This window comes from Tachysurus vachellii, chromosome 9 (genome assembly GCF_030014155.1).
Source record: "Tachysurus vachellii isolate PV-2020 chromosome 9, HZAU_Pvac_v1, whole genome shotgun sequence".
Lineage (NCBI taxonomy): Eukaryota > Metazoa > Chordata > Actinopteri > Siluriformes > Bagridae > Tachysurus > Tachysurus vachellii.
Window position 1 is genome coordinate 24,237,442 of NC_083468.1, and position 19,037 is coordinate 24,256,478.

Genomic DNA, 19,037 nt, shown 5'->3' on the forward strand with positions numbered 1-19,037 from the left:
TCTCTCTCTCTCTCTCTCTCTCTCGTGTCTATCAAAAATTTTCCAAATCCTCTTCCAGCCTTTTTCTGTTTGTTCCAGAACCAGACTGAATTTGAAGGCTAAAAAGGGTTAATCCTTGGAATGGGGAAAATCTCATCACACTACACACACAGTATCCATCTTACGCTGACATTGGCGTCATGAATAGAACATTGTTCCCACGAGACACTAAAATCTGAACCGACCGTTTCTCAGGGGCTCTTGAGCTTTGTGTGTATAGGGAAGGGTGAAATATTGGTCTGTCCTGGCATCTAGATAAATGAGACACCAAGGCCCAGGTCCTGAGTGAGAATAGCTCTCCTACTTTTGTTTGTTTTGATTTTGTTCCCAGAAGCAGGCCGGAGGGGTGGAGGGCAAGGGGCAGAGAGACGGAGATGTTTCTGCCGAGTTGTTTTCACAGCAAAATTGCCTTGTGTGTATTGCACGCTTCATCACTTAGACTGCTGCAAACATGACGGAGGCACCTTCAGACAGACGGGTGACAAATTAAAGGAGGGGTGGGTTAAAAAACAACATAAAGTGTGCTGGGAAGGCTTTGGACCACCACGAGCCACCAGAACAGATTCAATGTGCCTTGCTGTAAGGGTGTCGTTTTTCTTGGTGTTTTGACAGAGATGATGGAGGACATGGTCTAACACAACTCTCCAAAATCTCCTATAGGTGTCCAGCTGCATATAGATCTATTGAGTGTGAAGGCTGTAGAATATGATTCACATCATTTTTATCCTCTGTCAGATATCATTCCCTGTGGATGGTGGTGGAGTCGTCCTGGAAGAGACCGTGCCTGTGGGGAATGAAATGTTTCGTCAAAGGATTAAGGCGATCAGTCTTTGCAGTGAGAAACGGATTTGCAGTGATGTTTCTCTCCAAATAAGACAAATGGAGCTGAACCATAACAGCAAAACGAATACAATGTGTCACAATCTAAAATTAAATATTCATTCATTCATCTTCTACCGCTTATCCGAACTACCTCGGGTCACGGGGAGCCTGTGCCTATCTCAGGCGTCATCGGGCATCACGGCAGGATACACCCTGGACGGAGTGCCAACCCCTCGCAGGGCACACACATACACACACTCACGCAATCACACACTAGGGACAATTTTTCCAGAGATGCCAATCAACCTACCATGCATGTCTTTGGACCGGGGGAGGAAACCGGAGTACCCGGAGGAAACCCCCGAGGCACGGGGAGAACATGCAAACTCCACACACACAAGGTGGAGGCGGGAATCGAACCCCCAACCCTGGAGGTGTGAGGCGAACGTGCTAACCACTAAGCCACCGTGCCCCCCTTAAAATTAAATATGATTCATTCAAAATATAAATGTGCAAAATATACCTATATCTATGCAATGGACCTTTGCTGCTCCTTCGTTGTTATTTATGTTTGTATTTGTTGCTTGTCTTTGTTGAGTCTCTGATTAATGCCCTCCTTACCCAGTCTGTGAGTTTCGGAGGGAGATTTTGCCATCAGGTTAGCTGCGTGTCATGTTCTTTTCCTTTAGTTTAATTGAATTTTTAATAGTGCTCCGAGGGAGGTTCAAAGTTTGGAATATTATTTTAACCCTGATCTGTGCTTCTACAGAATTGTTTGGAAAGCTCTTTGATCTTTATGTTGCTTGCGTATTGGTCTGTAGGCTCAGGAGCCTTTCAGAACAGGTGAACGTGTCATAATTGCACGATTTCTGAGGTTAATTGGTTGGATCACGTCTTATTTAGGAAACATATAAATTCATTTTAATTCCAGGCAAGAAAAACAGCAACGTGGGGTGAATACATTTGCAAGGGACTCACCTCTTCCACAGATCCACTAATTTTTTTCTTTAATTTGTCATCTGTCTATATTAGTTACAGTTGCATTAACGTGTGAAGTATATTTAAAAAATAAGAATCTTCTGTACAATAAACCAGCTTTAATCTTAGCTGTATTTTATTAGTTGTAATATAAATATGAATTAACGTGTCATATTCCTAGTATATAATATAGTATATAAACTGCACAGCCAATTACACGAATATCTCATAAAATTTATTACATCATATAAATATATTGCTTTCTGTACAAAGAAAGTTAACCAAAAAAGTCATCTTAACAATATCCAAACTATGAAAGTTAATGCACCTAATGCGGTTTCTTCTAGATTTTAATGCAGAGGTCAAAATGCAAAATGTAATAAAAAAAAAACACAGATCGATGAATTAAAATCAAAGCATTTGGGGTCAAAAATAAACCTTCTGTCTTTCTGAAGACTACAAGCAGATGCGAAGGACAGCATTCGTTCATGTGCCTTTTCAAAACATTCCTAGAAATTGAGTTGACGTAATACTTTACAAACAAATGATATACTACTGCTTTTAAATAAAAGCATAACATGTCTATATTTTCTCATAAATCACAAGCAAAATAGAAAGTGGCTTCTTACATGACAGTTGTGCAACAGAAATCCACTTTATACCGGAAACAAAGGCTCAACTCAGAACTGAGAGAGAGAGCGAGAGAGAGAGATCAAGTATTTCCTCTATGTTTAGGGGGGAGGGGAGGAATAAAAAGAGAAAGGAAAGAGGGAGAGAGGAAAGGGGTCACCCCGGGGGATAATTCACTGAGCTGAGGCCAGACAGACAGACAGAAAGTGAGACAGAGAGAGAGAGAGAAGGAGAGAGAATAGACAGTGAGTGGAGGGGGATATTTATGAGCCTGTGAAGAGCCTCTCCACTTAATTTAACAACTCGATCCTGAAAGCTGCTCTTTTCTCCAGCCGTCTCCTGCAAATATTTGAAGTATAATCATCCCAACAATGAGCAAACAGGGCAAAGAGGGGTACGCAAACACACGGCACACGAGTTCTCTGTTTGTTGTGAGTCTTGCTTAAATAAAAAAAAGACGCCATTCAGGAAGCACTTGGATTAAACAAACCAGACAAAAAGTGAGGACGGAGAGAAAGGAAGAGGAAAACAGAGTAGAGGAACTTGTATTTTTATTCTCTTTCACATTCTCTCATTAGCTACTGAAGGCTCGAGGTCAGTTTCGAATTATGAATTTTGTGATCCGGAATTATAATTTTCTCTTATGTTTCTGCAAGAAAGTTATTAATAAAATAAAACAAAATCCACAAGAGAGTCAAGTCTTCATGATGGCACAAGATATCAATTTTGAATTGATATTTTGCATTATTACTGGCCTTTGGTGGTACATATGCTGCGTAATTAATCCATAATAGCGTTATCAGATCCTGTGTTCTTCATGAGTGTTTTGTGTACATGCAAATCCCAGTAAGAATAATGCAGGCCCATCATTAACCATGGATCTAAAGGGTTCACTGATATATCGCAATGCATATCGCGATATGGAGCAATCTCATCGCAGTATTATTATCTGTATCATGCAGCAAACAGTGAGTTAGTGTAATCTGTGCATACGCAAAAGAGCTTTTGCCCGGGTCAAACCCCGAGAAAGGTCACCGCGAGTGACCCCAGAAACAGGGCCAGATGGCTCAAGGAACGAAAGGCACGTGAAGGCGAAACCACGGCTCCCGTGTCCATGTCGCGCTCCACTTTCCATTCGTAATCCTCGTCCTCGTAGACGTCATCCGGGACATCCTGATCGGGGGCGAGCCCACGGTCTGAGAGCGCGCACAGGCGACTCATGTTGTCCTTGACCACCTCGCAGAAGGGCCGCTCCACGCCGTCGCATACACACCGCTCGAGTAGGGCTCCGTCTGGCAGCAGGCGCAGCTGCTCGATGGTGCCTCTGCATCGCGCCGAGCACTTCCTCCCGTTGAACAGCTGACCGCAGGACGCCAGGTACGCGGACAGAGCCTCGCGGCAAACAACGTCCTCCTCGCAACGCAGCCGTGCCTCCGTGCACCCGATACCACCGGCTTCACGAGCGTGCGTGCGCGGCAGGCACGGTTCAATGGCTCGTTTTGCGCGCCGGCACTCCGAATCGACTCCGCAGTCGCACGTCTCCAGGTCCGGACCGCGGGCCGTTTGGTTTAACCGCACGAGCGCACCGACGCAGTGACTCGGGCAGCGGCGTAGTGCGCCACGTATGTACCCGTCGCACGCGGCCAGGTACTGCGTGTAAGCGAGCTCGCACTCGCGCTCCTCGTGGCACCGGAGCACAGCCTGCCAGCACGCGGGCTCAGCGTTCAGGGCCACCGCGAAAGACAAGAGGAACACGGCGAGGCCACGCCAGGTCCCCATGCTCGCGCGCTATGGGTTGCGTTTCACACACTCACTTCCGGTCCACATTTATCAATCAGAGTGTGGAAGTTATAAACTCCTTCCGTCTTCACACCCCAGACTGAACGCGGTTAGTTTGTAAACGTTACAAATGAGAAATAAACCAGCTTGTAAAAAATGCCAAAAGGTCATTGTCGTATTGGGCGAATCTGTCAGCCCAGTGTTTACACACGATTTTCCTTAAAGTGGTTACCATAGAAACGACCTCCAGAGTGTCCACAAAACTTTTTAACAGGTAAAAAGTTTAGAAGTTTAGATTATATCCACTTTACCGCATCTGGGAGCATCTCAAAGCGCAGAAATGGTGTGGATCTCATTCCTCTTGTACGGATTTTCACTTTCACCGCGTCGCTTGTGACGGAGAGAGAAGGGGAGTGAAAGAGAGAAGAAAGAGAAGAAAGAGCCCCCTGTCTCTCCCCCTTTCCCTATACGCATTCTGTTTAACGATTGGTCGTAAAAGGGGGACTCGTTTCCATAACAACGATGTTTTTTGGGCAAGGCTCGAGCAGACAATTACGCGGAGCGCTGGAGTTTTAAACCAATAGAAATCTCAAAAATTAAGTGGAGAAAGCCTTGATCAGATTTAATTAGCTATAGGAAAAGTTCCCGGATGAGAGAGAGAGAGAGAGAGAGAGAGAGAGAGAGATAAATGGAAAGAGAGAGAGAGAGACTGTACTACTGTGTGTCAAATAAGTTCATGCTCAAAACTAGGGCTACTATTTAACATAGTGTGCAATGTTTAGACAAAACCAATTTGTGATGAAATCCGTGTGGTCTGTGTTTATGTTCCACCACAAATATTTCTACACTCCTTTTACCAGACTGATCCCAAGCAGTCGTCCTCTCCATCTCTCCTCCTGTCCCTTTTCCCCCATCGAGCGGTTTAATCTGGTATTGAAGAGGAACTGAATGGAGGACAATAGAGTTTTCTGGCCCGTTTCACCTTCTTTGTGTTAAACTGGCCATGCAGCGGACAGCAGGGTCTTTCAATGAGGCTCAGGAGTTGGGAAAAGTTTTTTTTTAGCATTAATATATTTTACGACACACTCGAAAAAACATTCACAGACCCCAAAACCTCTCTGCTATTGAAATGGAAACTATGCTGCCTGGGATGGATTTGGGTTGGGCTGCTTAAGGAAAGTGAGGAAAAAGCAAAAAGATCAGGCACTTATGCTGAAAAAATCAACAATACCTTTGTATAAGGGAAAATATACAAGTTGTGTAAGGAATAAAACACTTTGAGTGTGTGTGTGTGTGTGTGTGTGTGTGTGTGCTGTTCCAATCAAAGTGACTCTTTCCTAATGAAAGTGTTTATTCCTCTTATACCAATTTATAACAATTGACAATAAAATAATATAAGGAATGCTATATATATTATTTTATTTATTATTTTATTATTGTTTTACTTTAACTGTTGTGGAACATCCACAAAACAATCTTCTGTTTTCACTTACATTTTACAAAAGCACATTTTTTCTTTTTTTTTCTTTCTTGTTGTTAAGAAATAAAGGAAATGCAAAGAGAAACCATAAACCTTTCCTTTGTCAGAAAACGTAATTGTTGACACCGGACAGTATCAACAGTTACACACATTTTTATAATAAACGATAACATAAAAAAGCACTAGATAATTAACCTGTGATTTTCCAGATAGCTGGAACTATTGTCTGAGCTGATGTTATAGAAAATTAATCAACATTTCTTGACCAATCAGAATTAAGCATTCAGCATGTCATATAACTTGATTATATAACACAAAACAGGCCCTATATATAAGTTCTATATAATGAAAATGAAGTTTTCAGCATGGGTGTTCAATATCCTGTAGATTGCATCTATATCAGATATCAGGAGTATGATGGACTTTTATTGGATACTCTGATCATCATGGGTGCTTTTGTGTGTTTGGATAAACAACAGCATGCAAATTCCAGTGAGAATAATGCAGACCCATCCTTATCCATGAACAATGATGAAGTGTTTAGTGATACTGTGTTTAATATACCTCTGTTGAATTTTTGCATCCTTTGCTGGTTTCTATTAATGCTTTAATTCTAATATATTTTATGGACACACACACACACACACACATACACACACAAGCTTTCACAGGTGATTTAGGACATGATAGTATTCACTTATATCCACATATATCTCCGTGTGTGTTATTACTGAATGTGAATATATTAATTATGTATAAACAATGCATGTATTAGTGACTGCGCTTTTCCCTCAGTCAATAATGTCTCCATCTGCTGGCCAAAGATGGTATTGTAACTCTAGTCTAATAAGTCTGATATCAAATAAAATAAATAAACACATAATTAAAAAAAGGGGGGCACGGTGGCTTAGTGGTTAGCACGTTTGCCTCACACCTCCAGGGTCGGGGTTCGATTCCCGCCTCCACCTTGTGTGTGTGGAGTTTGCATGTTCTCCCCGTGCCTCGGGGGTTTCCTCCGGGTACTCCGGTTTCCTCCCCCGGTCCAAAGACATGCATGGTAGGTTGATTGGCATCTCTGGAAAATTGTCCCTAGTGTGTGAGTGCGTGAGTGAATGAGAGTGTGTGTGTGCCCTGCGATGGGTTGTCACTCCGTCCAGGGTGTATCCTGTCTTGATGCCCGATGACGCCTGAGATAGGCACAGGCTCCCCGTGACCCGAGGTAGTTCAGATAAGCGGTAGAAGATGAATGAATGAATGAATAATTAAAAAAAAATATGTTTATTATAGTTTCCACAGCGGAAATCATAAAATTAACATAATCCATGATTTAGGCTATAGATTTGGGGCTTATTATACATTATTATATAATACACATTATTATACAGAGGAGAAAATAAAACATTTTAGATTTGGGATTTAATCATGCTCTTATGTCACGAATTTTAAATAAGTAAACAAACAAACACATAGCCTAAATAAACATTAACATGCTTTTCTCATCTTTCCGTATATGTATTGCTATATATACACAGGATTATATTGCACCCTTACAGATTACAAATGCACAAAGACACACTGTTTAAGACTCTTGGCAATGCTCTATGGCACAAGGTATTTGCACTGGTGCTTATAAAAAACAGCAATTATACAAACTGTTTCAACCAACTGTCATAGCACGACTTACACAAAGCACACAGCACAAAACAAATGTTGGCAAAAATGATCTTCATCTGTGCTATTGCAAACCATAAATTATCAACTTGGAGAGCCAAGCTGTTCAGTAAAATACAGTTTGATCATATATATATATATATAATATTGTGTCCAGTGATCTTAAAGTGGGAACAGTCAGAAAGAACAACACATTGTAGCTGGTAGACAACACACAATCACCTGCACAAGACAGCACCACTGGGTGGGAGATAAAAGATGATAAAGATTAGGGATCAAAGTTCAGATCAGGGTCAAATGACTATAAGCAGAGATCTGTATGGCTCAAACCAAGCGGTCTCTGTTCTAAGACAGAGACTGGACATGTTTTTTTCAAGTTTTATCAAATCTCCATGTAGACGCATCGTATCTACATTATTGCTTTATCTTAATAGTTTTTAAATGAAATTTTATCATCATTATTAAAGAAACACTCTGTCACTTGTTGCACACTCTACTGGGAGTGAAGGGAATTACAATCACAATTAAAACCTTGACAAACCTCCCCCTATTCCCTTAACCAGACTCATATTCTCAGTTAAGATAAGAAAGTCTTTAAAAGAAAATTTGCAGAGCTGAACAGCTTTGTTAAAGCTGTTTAGGGGCGGAGCTTATTTCAGGCCCTGAAACGTGTATGAATAAATCAGCTTAAACAATTGCACTGTTATTGTGACTCCTATTTCTTTTTTTTTTTAAAGGTTTAGATTATTATATAAATTATATTAAATCATATCAAAAGCAAATATTACAAACTGCTCCTTTAACCTTTTTAAGATATGATTGGTGTATGTATAGTTAGTCACGTGGCCTTCTGGAAGTAGTGAATAAAGGGGATTTGCTAGACGAGGGTGAGACTTAAGAACATTGTCATTTTGGGCAAATGTATGTTTTAGTTGATAAATAAACTGAAAAGTACTAAAGAATGAATAAACAGAAACTTTGCTCATCACAATGACCAAAAATTTCTTGCTCATCTACCATCATATCTGAATAATGTGATTCCTTTGCAGTCGATTTTTTTATCCCTGATTTTTTCAGATTTCAAGTTGGTGTTCCAGACCAGAGGAATCCGGACACCCAAATGCTAAAGAAGTAAATTTCCCCATGTAAATATTAACGTAGCTTGGAGCAAAGTCACCAGGTCTGAAAATATTCACAAACAAACAGCAGTGATGTTAAATCTACAAAGACAGCACTGGCTGTGACACACAGATGGGAGAGATGGATATGTGGGACGTGTGAGAGGCCGTATGTGCTGTACAGATCTGTCCGTGTGTGTTGGGGAGCCTTCACGGACTTACCATCAGAACTGGCAGCTGGTGCAATTGGCAGTGTTTTGAGATTTGCTCCTATTGTGTGTGTAAATGCGATGTAAGTGATGTGTGATAAACAAAAAGAGAAGATGGGAGAGAGGGAGAGGTGATAAGTGTATCTTTTCTGCTTCAGCATGGCATTAAAGAGACAGACGTAGATAAACGTGTGCTTGGAGTTTCAATGTTATACAAGAGAAAAGGGTGTACTGGAATAAAAGAGAGAAGTTCACATGAGCGAGCACTTCTCTGCTGTGTTTTTCAGCTCTTCCAGTGTGGTCTGTGCTTTGTCCTTCAAATGGTCGATGTCCACGTTCTGGATGCTGGACAGCTGCCCGAGCACTGAGAGCTTGCTCTCTTCCTCCTGGTTGTCCTCCGCAATCATCTTCGCTAGCTCTGTCGGCAGCTCCACATCCTCCGTCGCAGCCTGGATCTGAGTCTCATCCATCTCGTTCTGAAACACACACACACACACATAAACACACACACACACACACACACACACACACACATAAACACACACACACACACACAAACATACACACACACAAACACACACACAAATACACAGACACAAACACACACACAAATACACAGACACAAACACACATACAAACATGCACACACACACATATGCACACACACACATATGCACACACACATGCACACACACACACACACACACACAAACACGCACACAAACATGCACACACACACACATGCACACACACAAACATACACACACACAAATAGACACAAACACACACACACAAACATGCACACACAAACATGCACACACACACATGCACATGCACACACACAAACATACACACAAACATACACACAAACATACACACACACATGCACGCACACATGCACGCACACATGCACGCACACACACACGCACACACACACACACGCACACACACACACACGCACACATACAAACATGCACACACACACATGCACACACAAACATACACACACACACACATGCACACACACACACATACAAACATGCACACACACACACAAACATGCACACACACACAGACACACACACATAAACATACACACACATACACAAACATGCACATGCACACACACACAAACATGCACACACGCACACACACACACAAACATGCACACACAAACATGAACACACACACACATAACAATCATGCTAATGAAACACTGATCAGGTCCTGACATTTAAAGTGCTTTAACCACGTAGCTGTTAAATTCTTGAATCTGTTTGGTCAGATCGTTTAGATTTGTTTTTCAATAAATAATTGAATAATTAGTAAGAATATTTGTTATACATATAAGATGATCAGCTGACATTTTTTTTAAACCAGTCCCTATTTTCATAATTAAATATGCTGCTGTATAAATTTGGCATGCTTATGTAACATTTATAAATGTATTCTCTGCCCTGACATTTACACAGATCACGTACAGACACACAGGCTTCTGAAATCAACTGCAGTTTAGATTTTAGTCTCATAAAACAAAAGCCATGTACATTTACTACGAGATGTGTAAAGATAAACAAACTGTGCTGATTTCTGATATGATCTGTACACCCGTGTGTGTGTGTGCATATGTGTGTGTGTGTGTGTGTGTGCATTTATGTGTGTGTGTTTTTGTGTGTGTTTGTGTGTGTGCATGTGTTTGTACGTTTTTGTGTGTGTGCATGTGTGTTTGTGTGCATTTGTGTGTGTGTTTATGTGTGTGTGTATGTGTTTGTGTTTAGGTTTGTGTGTGTTTGTGTGTGTGGGTGTGTGTGTGTGTGTGATGCTGTACCTTTGGGAGTCTGTACTTTTCTCTGAAATGAGTTCTCACTGTGGCTCTTTCAGCCTTCTTTTGGGCAAAACTGGCATCTCGTTCTCGCCTGCAAGCGAAGAAAGACAGGTCTGAGTCAAAAATAAACACACACACACACACACACACACACACACACACACACACACACACACACACACACACACACACACTGTGTCTGGTCTGACACTGAATTATTCATGTTAGGAGCATAAGCATATTGTGTGTGATTTTAACACCAGGACACAGCAGTAGTGTCTGTAAGGAATCTTTGCAACACTTGGTGGTGTAAGAAACTAATCAGTATGAGTTTAATGTGATGCAGCTGATTACTGTTACTATGCGGAAGCTGATTATCTTAGAATAGCAACATTTCCTGTAGTGTCATAATCTTTGTCATACAGAAATTTCCCAACAATGCTAATTTAAGAAATATATCAAAGAACAGCACTTTATTCGTTTTTTTTTTATTTATGGTGGTATTAAGCAAGGTACTTCCTGTAATTACTTTTTATAGAAGCGGTAAACATTCATACACTCAACCTCTTGTTTTTTCCTTCTCTTTCTCCTGAAATTAAAGCAAAAAACTTTAATGATAACGTCTTAGAACGAGTACAAGTCAGAGCTGATGTTATTGAAACCTTCTGACCAATCAGAATCGAAAAAAAAAAAAAGTAATATGAACAATTTGGTACAAAGAAGAAAAAAACAGTAAAAGGAAACATTCCAACACTGAAAAAACGGCACCAGTTAATTCTCCAATCAAACTCAGCTGATTCACGAGGTCACAGAAACCCTGTTTAACTAAAACTACTAACACAATAATCATTCATTCATCATTCATTTTCTACCGCTTATCCAAACTACCTCGGGTCACGGGGAGCCTGTGCCTATCTCAGGCGTCATTGGGCATCAAGGCAGGATACACCCTGGACGGAGTGCCAACCCATCACAGGGCACACACACACACACTCATTCACTTATGCAATCACACACTACGGACAATTTTTCCAGAGATGCCAATCAACCTACCATGCATGTCTTTGGAAACCGGAGTACCCGGAGGAAACCCCGAGGCACGGGGAGAACATGCAAACTCCACACACACAAGGCGGAGGCGGGAATCGAACCCCGACCCTGGAGGTGTGAGGCGAACGTGCCCCCCACATAATAATCAATATATTGGTAAATACAGTATTTATGTGGTATTAAAATTGGTATCATTACTAGTGACAGAATTTAAACCAACAAACCAATCTTAGGCATTGCAGTACCTCTATTCACTGCAAGCATTTAATCAAGTTCAAGCTTTAGATAACATGTGAAACAGATGTTTTAGCTGTTTATAGATGCCCATAATCATTTAGCCCAGAGATGAAAATAATGATGCAGAGACACCCGGTGCTTGTCCCAGGGATCCAGGTGATCACAAACTACTAGACAACTTCACCTGTCTGTGACAATGACGCCTCCCTCCAAGATGTACCGAACAAATTCTATGCTCGGTTTGAGGTGCAGAACAACATAGAGGCAAGGAAGAACATCCACCTTTCCAATGTCCAGGCACTCTGTCTAACCATGGCCAATGTGAGGAGAACTCTATGTAGAGTTAACCCATAGAATTCAGCTGGACCAGACAACATTCCTGGCAGGGTGCTCAGGGTATGTGCAGAACAGCTTGTGGATGTCTTTACTGACATCTTCGACATTTCCCTGAGCAGCGCCATTGTTCCTACGTGCCTCAAGACAAACAACATCGTCCCCAAAGAAGTCTACAGTGTCCTGCCTCAATGACTATCGTCCCGTCGCACTCACACTCATTGTGATGAAGTGCTTCGAGAATCATGAGGCACATTAAGGTCCAGTTAACACCCTCACTGGATACCGCTGCAGTCTGTGTATCGTCCAAACCACTCCACGGATGACACCATTGCCAGGATCCTCCATCTGGCCCTCACCCACCTGGACAATAAAGAAGCTTATGTATGAATGCTGTTCATAGACTTCAGTTCAACATTCAACACAATCATCCCTCAGCACCTGATTGAGAAGCTGAGCCTGCTGGGACTGAACACCTTCGTCTGCAACTGGATCCTGGACATCCTGACTGGGAGACCTCAGTCAGTCCGGATCGGGAACAGCATCTCTAGCACCACCACACTGAGCACGGGAGCCCCTCAGGGCTTCTCAACACCCAGAACTGAACTGTTACCGAACGTACACACACACACACACACACACACACACACACACACACACCTGCACATTCACTCAATCACTGATTTTCACATTCATTCAGATTGTTCTTTTGCACACCTCACCCAACTGCTGCTTTAACAGAAGTGTATATGTTTGCAAGAACCCTGTTTACACTCCTCTTTTAGCACAATTTTTATGACCCTATACTTTTGCACAATGTTTTGTACAACGTACAGAATTCACACTGGTTGGCGCCTGTGTTTGTTGTGTTTTTTTTGTCCTGTAGAGTTTTGTTTTGTCTGTCTGCACTTCGTCTTGCTATTCTATTTTAGCTGCATGTTCTTCTATGTAGCACCATGGTCCTGGAGAAACGTTGTCTCATTTCACTCTGTACTATATGTACTATACTGTATATATGGTTGAAAAGACAATAAAAGCTTCTTGACTTGACTTGATGATGATCATGATGATGATGATGATGATAATAATGCAGTACTCCGAGAGACCTCCAGAGGGCAGACATGAGACTGAAACAGCACCAAAAGAATTATTCAGGTTTATATTACAAGCAATATAAAATTATATTGTTTAGTTATTTAATGCCAAATAAATGTTTACCAATATAAACATTTGTAATAAATATGTTTTTTAAAAAGTAAGTAATTTTTGGCTACAATGCTTATTATTATTATTATTATTCATGTATTTATTTATTTTTCAAAAAGTAATTAATTAAGAGTAGAATTTCTATAATTATTTTGTCTATAATCTTTCCTGATGCATATTTTTTTAATGTTTTGTTCTTTTCCCCACATTTTCTTCTTTGTAAAGCAGTTAAATTGTAATATATTTAACATGTTGTCTAAAAAAGTCAGTTATCATAATTATTCTTATTACATTGAGTGTCATTGTACTGTTTTGTCAGCTCATATAATATAGTGTTTAGTCTCAAAAGGTTAATTTTAGCTCATTTTAAAGTCGTCACATTTATAAAGAACAGGAGAAAATAGTTTCACGTAGTTTTACACTTAACACAACAGTCAAATCCAGCCTCGTTACAATATTAAACATTTACAAAGATCTGTCTGCCCGATTAAAGTGGAAAATGATCTAAGAATATAAAAAGAAAAAGTAAAGAGAAACAAAACAGCAGGGAAACTGTATACATTACAGTTTAATAATGAATGTCGGTCAATGACCCTCACATGTACAAACACAAACCAATATCCTGTGACCTCAATGCACCCACGACATGAGTGTTGTTTACTGAAGGTCATGTAGCGCCTGCTCGGCCTGATCTATGATTAGTGTTCATAATTCATTTTCTCATCTCCTGTGTTATACACGCAGAACTGAACTGTGACAGGAAGAAGTGGCTCTTACTCACAATCCTGTCATGCATGTGACCTTCTGACAGATGAACCTAGGCGACCGATCTGATAAATCACCACACGTTCAGGACCGCAAAACAATTACAGCATAAAGATTCTTAAACAAAGTTTTCTTTTCATTTCTATTTAAATTAATAAAGTTGCCCTGGATGGATATTAAAAGCATCTTCTCTCTTTCAGTGGAAAGCTTGGGATCTGATTCCAGCAGCTCAATCCGAGCCTTACTGTGACTTTAATGGATAGTTATGATGGAGGTTAAATCCCTGTAGAGCTAACCCAGCACTGGATTTAGGGTACAGACCAGGATGAAAAAGCTGTTTGGATTCGGACAGATCCTCAGGAGGTAGCTGTCTGAATTTGAGCAGACACTGGTGAGGTATTTTTTCGATTGTGGACAGGTTCAGTCACGGTAGCTATTTTTGATTGGGATGGATTCAAGTGAGGTATAGACACAGATATGGTATCTGTGTCTATATGGTTTATATAGACACAGATATGGTAGCTGTTTGGATTTGAACGGACTCAGATGAGGTAACTGGATCTGAACAGACTCAAGTAGGGTAGCAGTATGGATCTGAATAGACACAGATGAGCTAATTGTTTGGATTTGAACAGACTCAGATAGGGTAGCGGTTTGGATTTGAACAGACTCAGATAGGGTAGCGGTTTGGATTTGAACAGACTCAGATTGGGTAGCGGTTTGGATTTGAACAGACTCAGATTGGGTAGCGGTTTGGATTTGAACAGACTCAGATTGGGTAGCGGTTTGGATTTGAACAGACACAGATAGGGTAGCAGTTTGGATTTGAACAGACTCAGATAGGGTAGCGGTTTGGATTTGAACAGACTCAGGGTAGCGGTTTGGATTTGAACAGACTCAGATTGGGTAGCGGTTTGGATTTGAACAGACTCAGATTGGGTAGCGGTTTGGATTTGAACAGACTCAGATAGGGTAGCGGTTTGGATTTGAACAGACACAGATAGGGTAGCAGTTTGGATTTGAACAGACTCAGATAGGGTAGCAGTTTGGATTTGAACAGACACAGATAGGGTAGCGGTTTGGATTTGAACAGACTCAGATAGGGTAGCTGTTTGGATTTGAACAGACTCAGATAGGGTAGCAGTTTGGATTTGAACAGACTCAGATGAGATAACTGGATCTGAACAGACTCATATAGGGTAGCGGTTTGGATTTGAACAGACTCAGATAGGGTAGCTGTTTGGATTTGAACAGACTCAGATAGGGTAGCGGTTTGGATTTGAACAGACTCAGATAGGGTAGCGGTTTGGATTTGAACAGACTCAGATAGGGTAGCGGTTTGGATTTGAACAGACACAGATAGGGTAGCTCTTTCGATTTGAGCAAACCCAGAGGAGGTAATTGTTAGGATGTGGTTGGTCTCAGTTGAACAGATTAGAAATAGACAGATTTTAGTGTGTATCCACATGGATTTGGACAGACCCAGGAAATGAACCTATTTTGATCTGTAAGGTAGCTGCTTAAATATAGACTGGCCATGAATAAAGTAGGTGCTTGTATTTGGACAAAACATTAGACATTTTGATCTCGATATACCTGGGTGAGATATCTGTGTAGGGTAACAGAGGTGCACTCCTTATCTCTTCACTCTGTGGGTCGTCCAGGACAACATTCGCTTTAAGCAATTACTAATAAGCTCACGCATAACAAAGCATGAAAATGATGAAGTACCATATGGCCAAAGCTCCAGCACGACTCGCTCGTTCCTTTTTAGAATCTGGTCTGATGGAGCTTACGTTCCATGTGCACTAATGACAGCAGACAGCCATGATTAGTAGGATTTTTGCATATGTTAAAGAGTGCAATTTTGGAATCTATTAATAACTTTAACACCTGGTGTTTGGCTGCGGAACCATGATAAATCATAACGAGAGCCGTGTCGAGCATCGTTTACACAAATTACTTAGATTTTTTTTTTTTCAAAGCACTCAGAAACTTCTGTATGCATAAAAAATGTAACTAAATGGAGAATGACAGAAGCTCAGAGAAAAGTGCAGAACTGTAGGACGACCTGAACACCTCCACGTCCAGCGGGATTCAAATGTACATTACAGATGTACGAGCTGATTAAATTTGATGAGAGAATTGCCATTCTCTTACTGAGAAGGATTCATACTGTATGTTCTGTTTTGTTGATTGGTGTATTATATTATATTATATTATATTATAAATATCCACCATGAATAGATTTTTCTTAATGCTTCTTCATCTTCCTCCTACTTCGTGGCAAAAAGGCAGGGCAATCGTTTTCTGTCTTATGCTTTGGCAGAAAAATAGTTATTTATACAAATATCAGATAAGAGTCCAGAAAGTAAAGAAAATCTCAAAAAAACAACAACAACAACATATAGATGAATTTAAATTAAGCATCAGTATTTTCAGTTTATATGCTCGCAAGTGTGCGTGCAGACAGTTGAACTTGCCCTTAATGATGACATTTTTTATTTCTTATACTATTCCATTTCTTATTATCTATTTTGAGGATTAAGTGTGTACTGATATACCGTTCCATGCTGTGGAATCATAAAACCTTTGTATGTGTATATGTTCTTAGACAAACACATAAAATGTAGAGTTTAACACACTTGCTATCATTTTTATATTTTGTTATATATTACATGGCCAAAAGTTTGTGGACGATTGACATTCACACACATTTGTGGGTCTTCTCCAAACTGATGCCACTAAGACCTGGCGTGTTAAGGTTAAGGTTAAGGTTAAGGAACCCGAGTGTCCTGTTGAAGAGCCCTGATGTGTTGAGATCACTTACTGAGCACAAATGTCTAGTGGAAAGGCTTTGTATTGTAGGTGAGAGGATTGGAGTGGAGGTTATTATAAGGGCAAGGTAAGGAGGAATAAACCTGTAATGAGATGTTCAGCACATACTGTAGATACAGTATGAGTGTGATGGTGAAGTGTCCACAAAACCTTTGGCCATACAGTGAACTTTCCACCTAAAACCTCTGAATAAATTCTAAAAGCAAAACTAAATAAGTCTTGTAGAGAAAATGTGCTCTTTTCTTACTTCTCCTCCTCCAGCTGCTGTTGGTATTGTTCATACTCGTCTTCTGTCATGCCTTTAGCCGCAGCTTCTCCCTTCTCTCCATCCGTTTTCTCCTCCGTTAATCCGCCGGTCAGGTCCTTCAGCTGTCCACCGATCATGTGCTTCACCATGAAAGCCATCGCTGTTTATTCTACAGGATCCAGACAAGTGAACACGCCTTCACAGGACACGGCTTTTAAAAGTGCAATATATCACTATCAGTATCCGGGAATTACTTTTTTCCGTCCCTATGCAAAGTGACATAAATGATGAGATACCGAGTACCGATTTTATCTGTCGCTCGCGCGCACCAGCGTGTAGTGGAGCCGGAGCGGAATAACGTGTAGTGTCTGATCCACGAGTTTTCACTGTGCACTCCAACCAATCAGATTGAAGCTCGGAGCGCTCGCGTGCTAGTCGCGTCCAATCACGTCTCACATCTATCACTAAAGCGAGCAGTGCTTCTTACCCGGGGTCGTTATATCTGCCCTTCTTACCCGGGGTCGTTATATCTGCCCTTCTTACCCGGGGTCGTTATATCTGTCCTTCTTACCAGGGGTCGTTATATCTGCCCTTCTTACCCGGAGTCATTATATCTACCCTTCTTACCCGGGGTCATTATATCTGCCCCTCTTACCCAGGTTTATTATATCTGCCCTTCTTACCCGGGGTCATTATATCTGCCCTTCTTACCCGGGGTCATTATATCTGCCCTTCTTACCCGGGGTCATATATCTGCCCTTCTTGTATCCCCAAAGATACACACACACACACACACACACACACACACACACACACACACACACACACACACACACACACACAAATACATACACACAAACACACACACACACACACACACACACACACACACACACACACACACACACACACACACAGGGTGTTGTACAAAAATTAGATAGATAGATAGATAGATAGATAGATAGATAGATAGATGGTCCTTCATTGGTGACCACTCCTTCTGGTGCATAAAATAAAAAAGAGAAAAAGAAATAAAAAGTATACATAAATATAAAATAGTATAAACATTAACATAAGTGATCCAATAAAATACTATTTACTGTAGTTGAAGCAGTAAACAGCTGAGATATTGCAGTTAACATATTACATGTGTATTAAAAACGTATCTAAAACAATAAAAGTTAAGTTTAAATAATATTATGGTATTCATTCATTGTCTTCTGTACAGATCTGTGGTTGGGAATAAATAAATATGAGGCAAAAGTCTATGAAATATTTGACATTATATTAATCAGAAATCCTGCCTAGAAGTAAACATTGGGATTGATGTCCCAGAATGCAATGGAGCTACTTAAGAAGCTCTGATTTATGAAGATATTAAATTTAGGTGGTTAGTGATCTACAATATGACCTGATGACCTTCATTCATTCATTAATTTTCTACCGCTTATCTGAACTACCTCGGGTCACGGGGAGCCTGTGCCTATCTCAGGCGTCATCGGGCATCAAGGCAGGATACACCCTGGACGGAGTGCCAACCCATCGCAGGGCACACACACACACACTCTCTTTCACTCACACAATCACACACTACGGACAATTTTCCAGAGATGCCAATCAACCTACCATGCATGTCTTTGGACCGGGGGAGGAAACCGGAGTACCCGGAGGAAACCCCGAGGCACAGGAAGAACATGCAAACTCCACACACACAAGGCGGAGGCGGGAATCGAACCCCCAACCCTGGAGGTGTGAGGAGAACGTGCTAACCACTAAGCCACCGTGCCTCCCGACCTCATGACCTGTTTGA

The 19,037-nt window shown here is 41.0% G+C and overlaps 2 protein-coding genes across 3 annotated transcripts; both read right to left on the reverse strand.

Annotated features, from left to right (window-relative positions):
• Positions 1-21: 21 nt before the first annotated feature.
• On the reverse strand, positions 22-4,719 carry si:ch1073-459b3.2 (growth arrest-specific protein 1). 2 transcript variants are annotated; one of them, XR_009649027.1, is made up of 2 exons: positions 2,469-4,719; positions 22-823 (listed from the first exon to the last, which is right to left on the reverse strand). XR_009649027.1 is itself a non-coding variant. In XM_060878335.1 (1 exon), the coding sequence occupies exon 1, from the start codon at positions 4,246-4,248 to the stop codon at positions 3,484-3,486; it is 765 nt and encodes a 254-aa protein (XP_060734318.1). In that variant the 5' UTR covers positions 4,249-4,719; the 3' UTR covers positions 2,062-3,483. The 2 variants fall into 2 exon arrangements, 1 of the variants encoding a protein (XP_060734318.1); XM_060878335.1 differs by lacking the exon at positions 22-823 and having other exon boundaries at positions 2,062-4,719.
• A 1,212-nt stretch (positions 4,720-5,931) lies between these two features.
• Positions 5,932-17,625, reverse strand: cplx3b (complexin 3b). Its single transcript, XM_060878685.1, has 3 exons — positions 17,228-17,625; positions 10,555-10,642; positions 5,932-9,202 (listed from the first exon to the last, which is right to left on the reverse strand). The coding sequence occupies exons 1-3, from the start codon at positions 17,383-17,385 to the stop codon at positions 8,978-8,980; spliced, it is 471 nt and encodes a 156-aa protein (XP_060734668.1). The 5' UTR covers positions 17,386-17,625; the 3' UTR covers positions 5,932-8,977.
• Between the last annotated feature and the right edge of the window lie 1,412 nt (positions 17,626-19,037).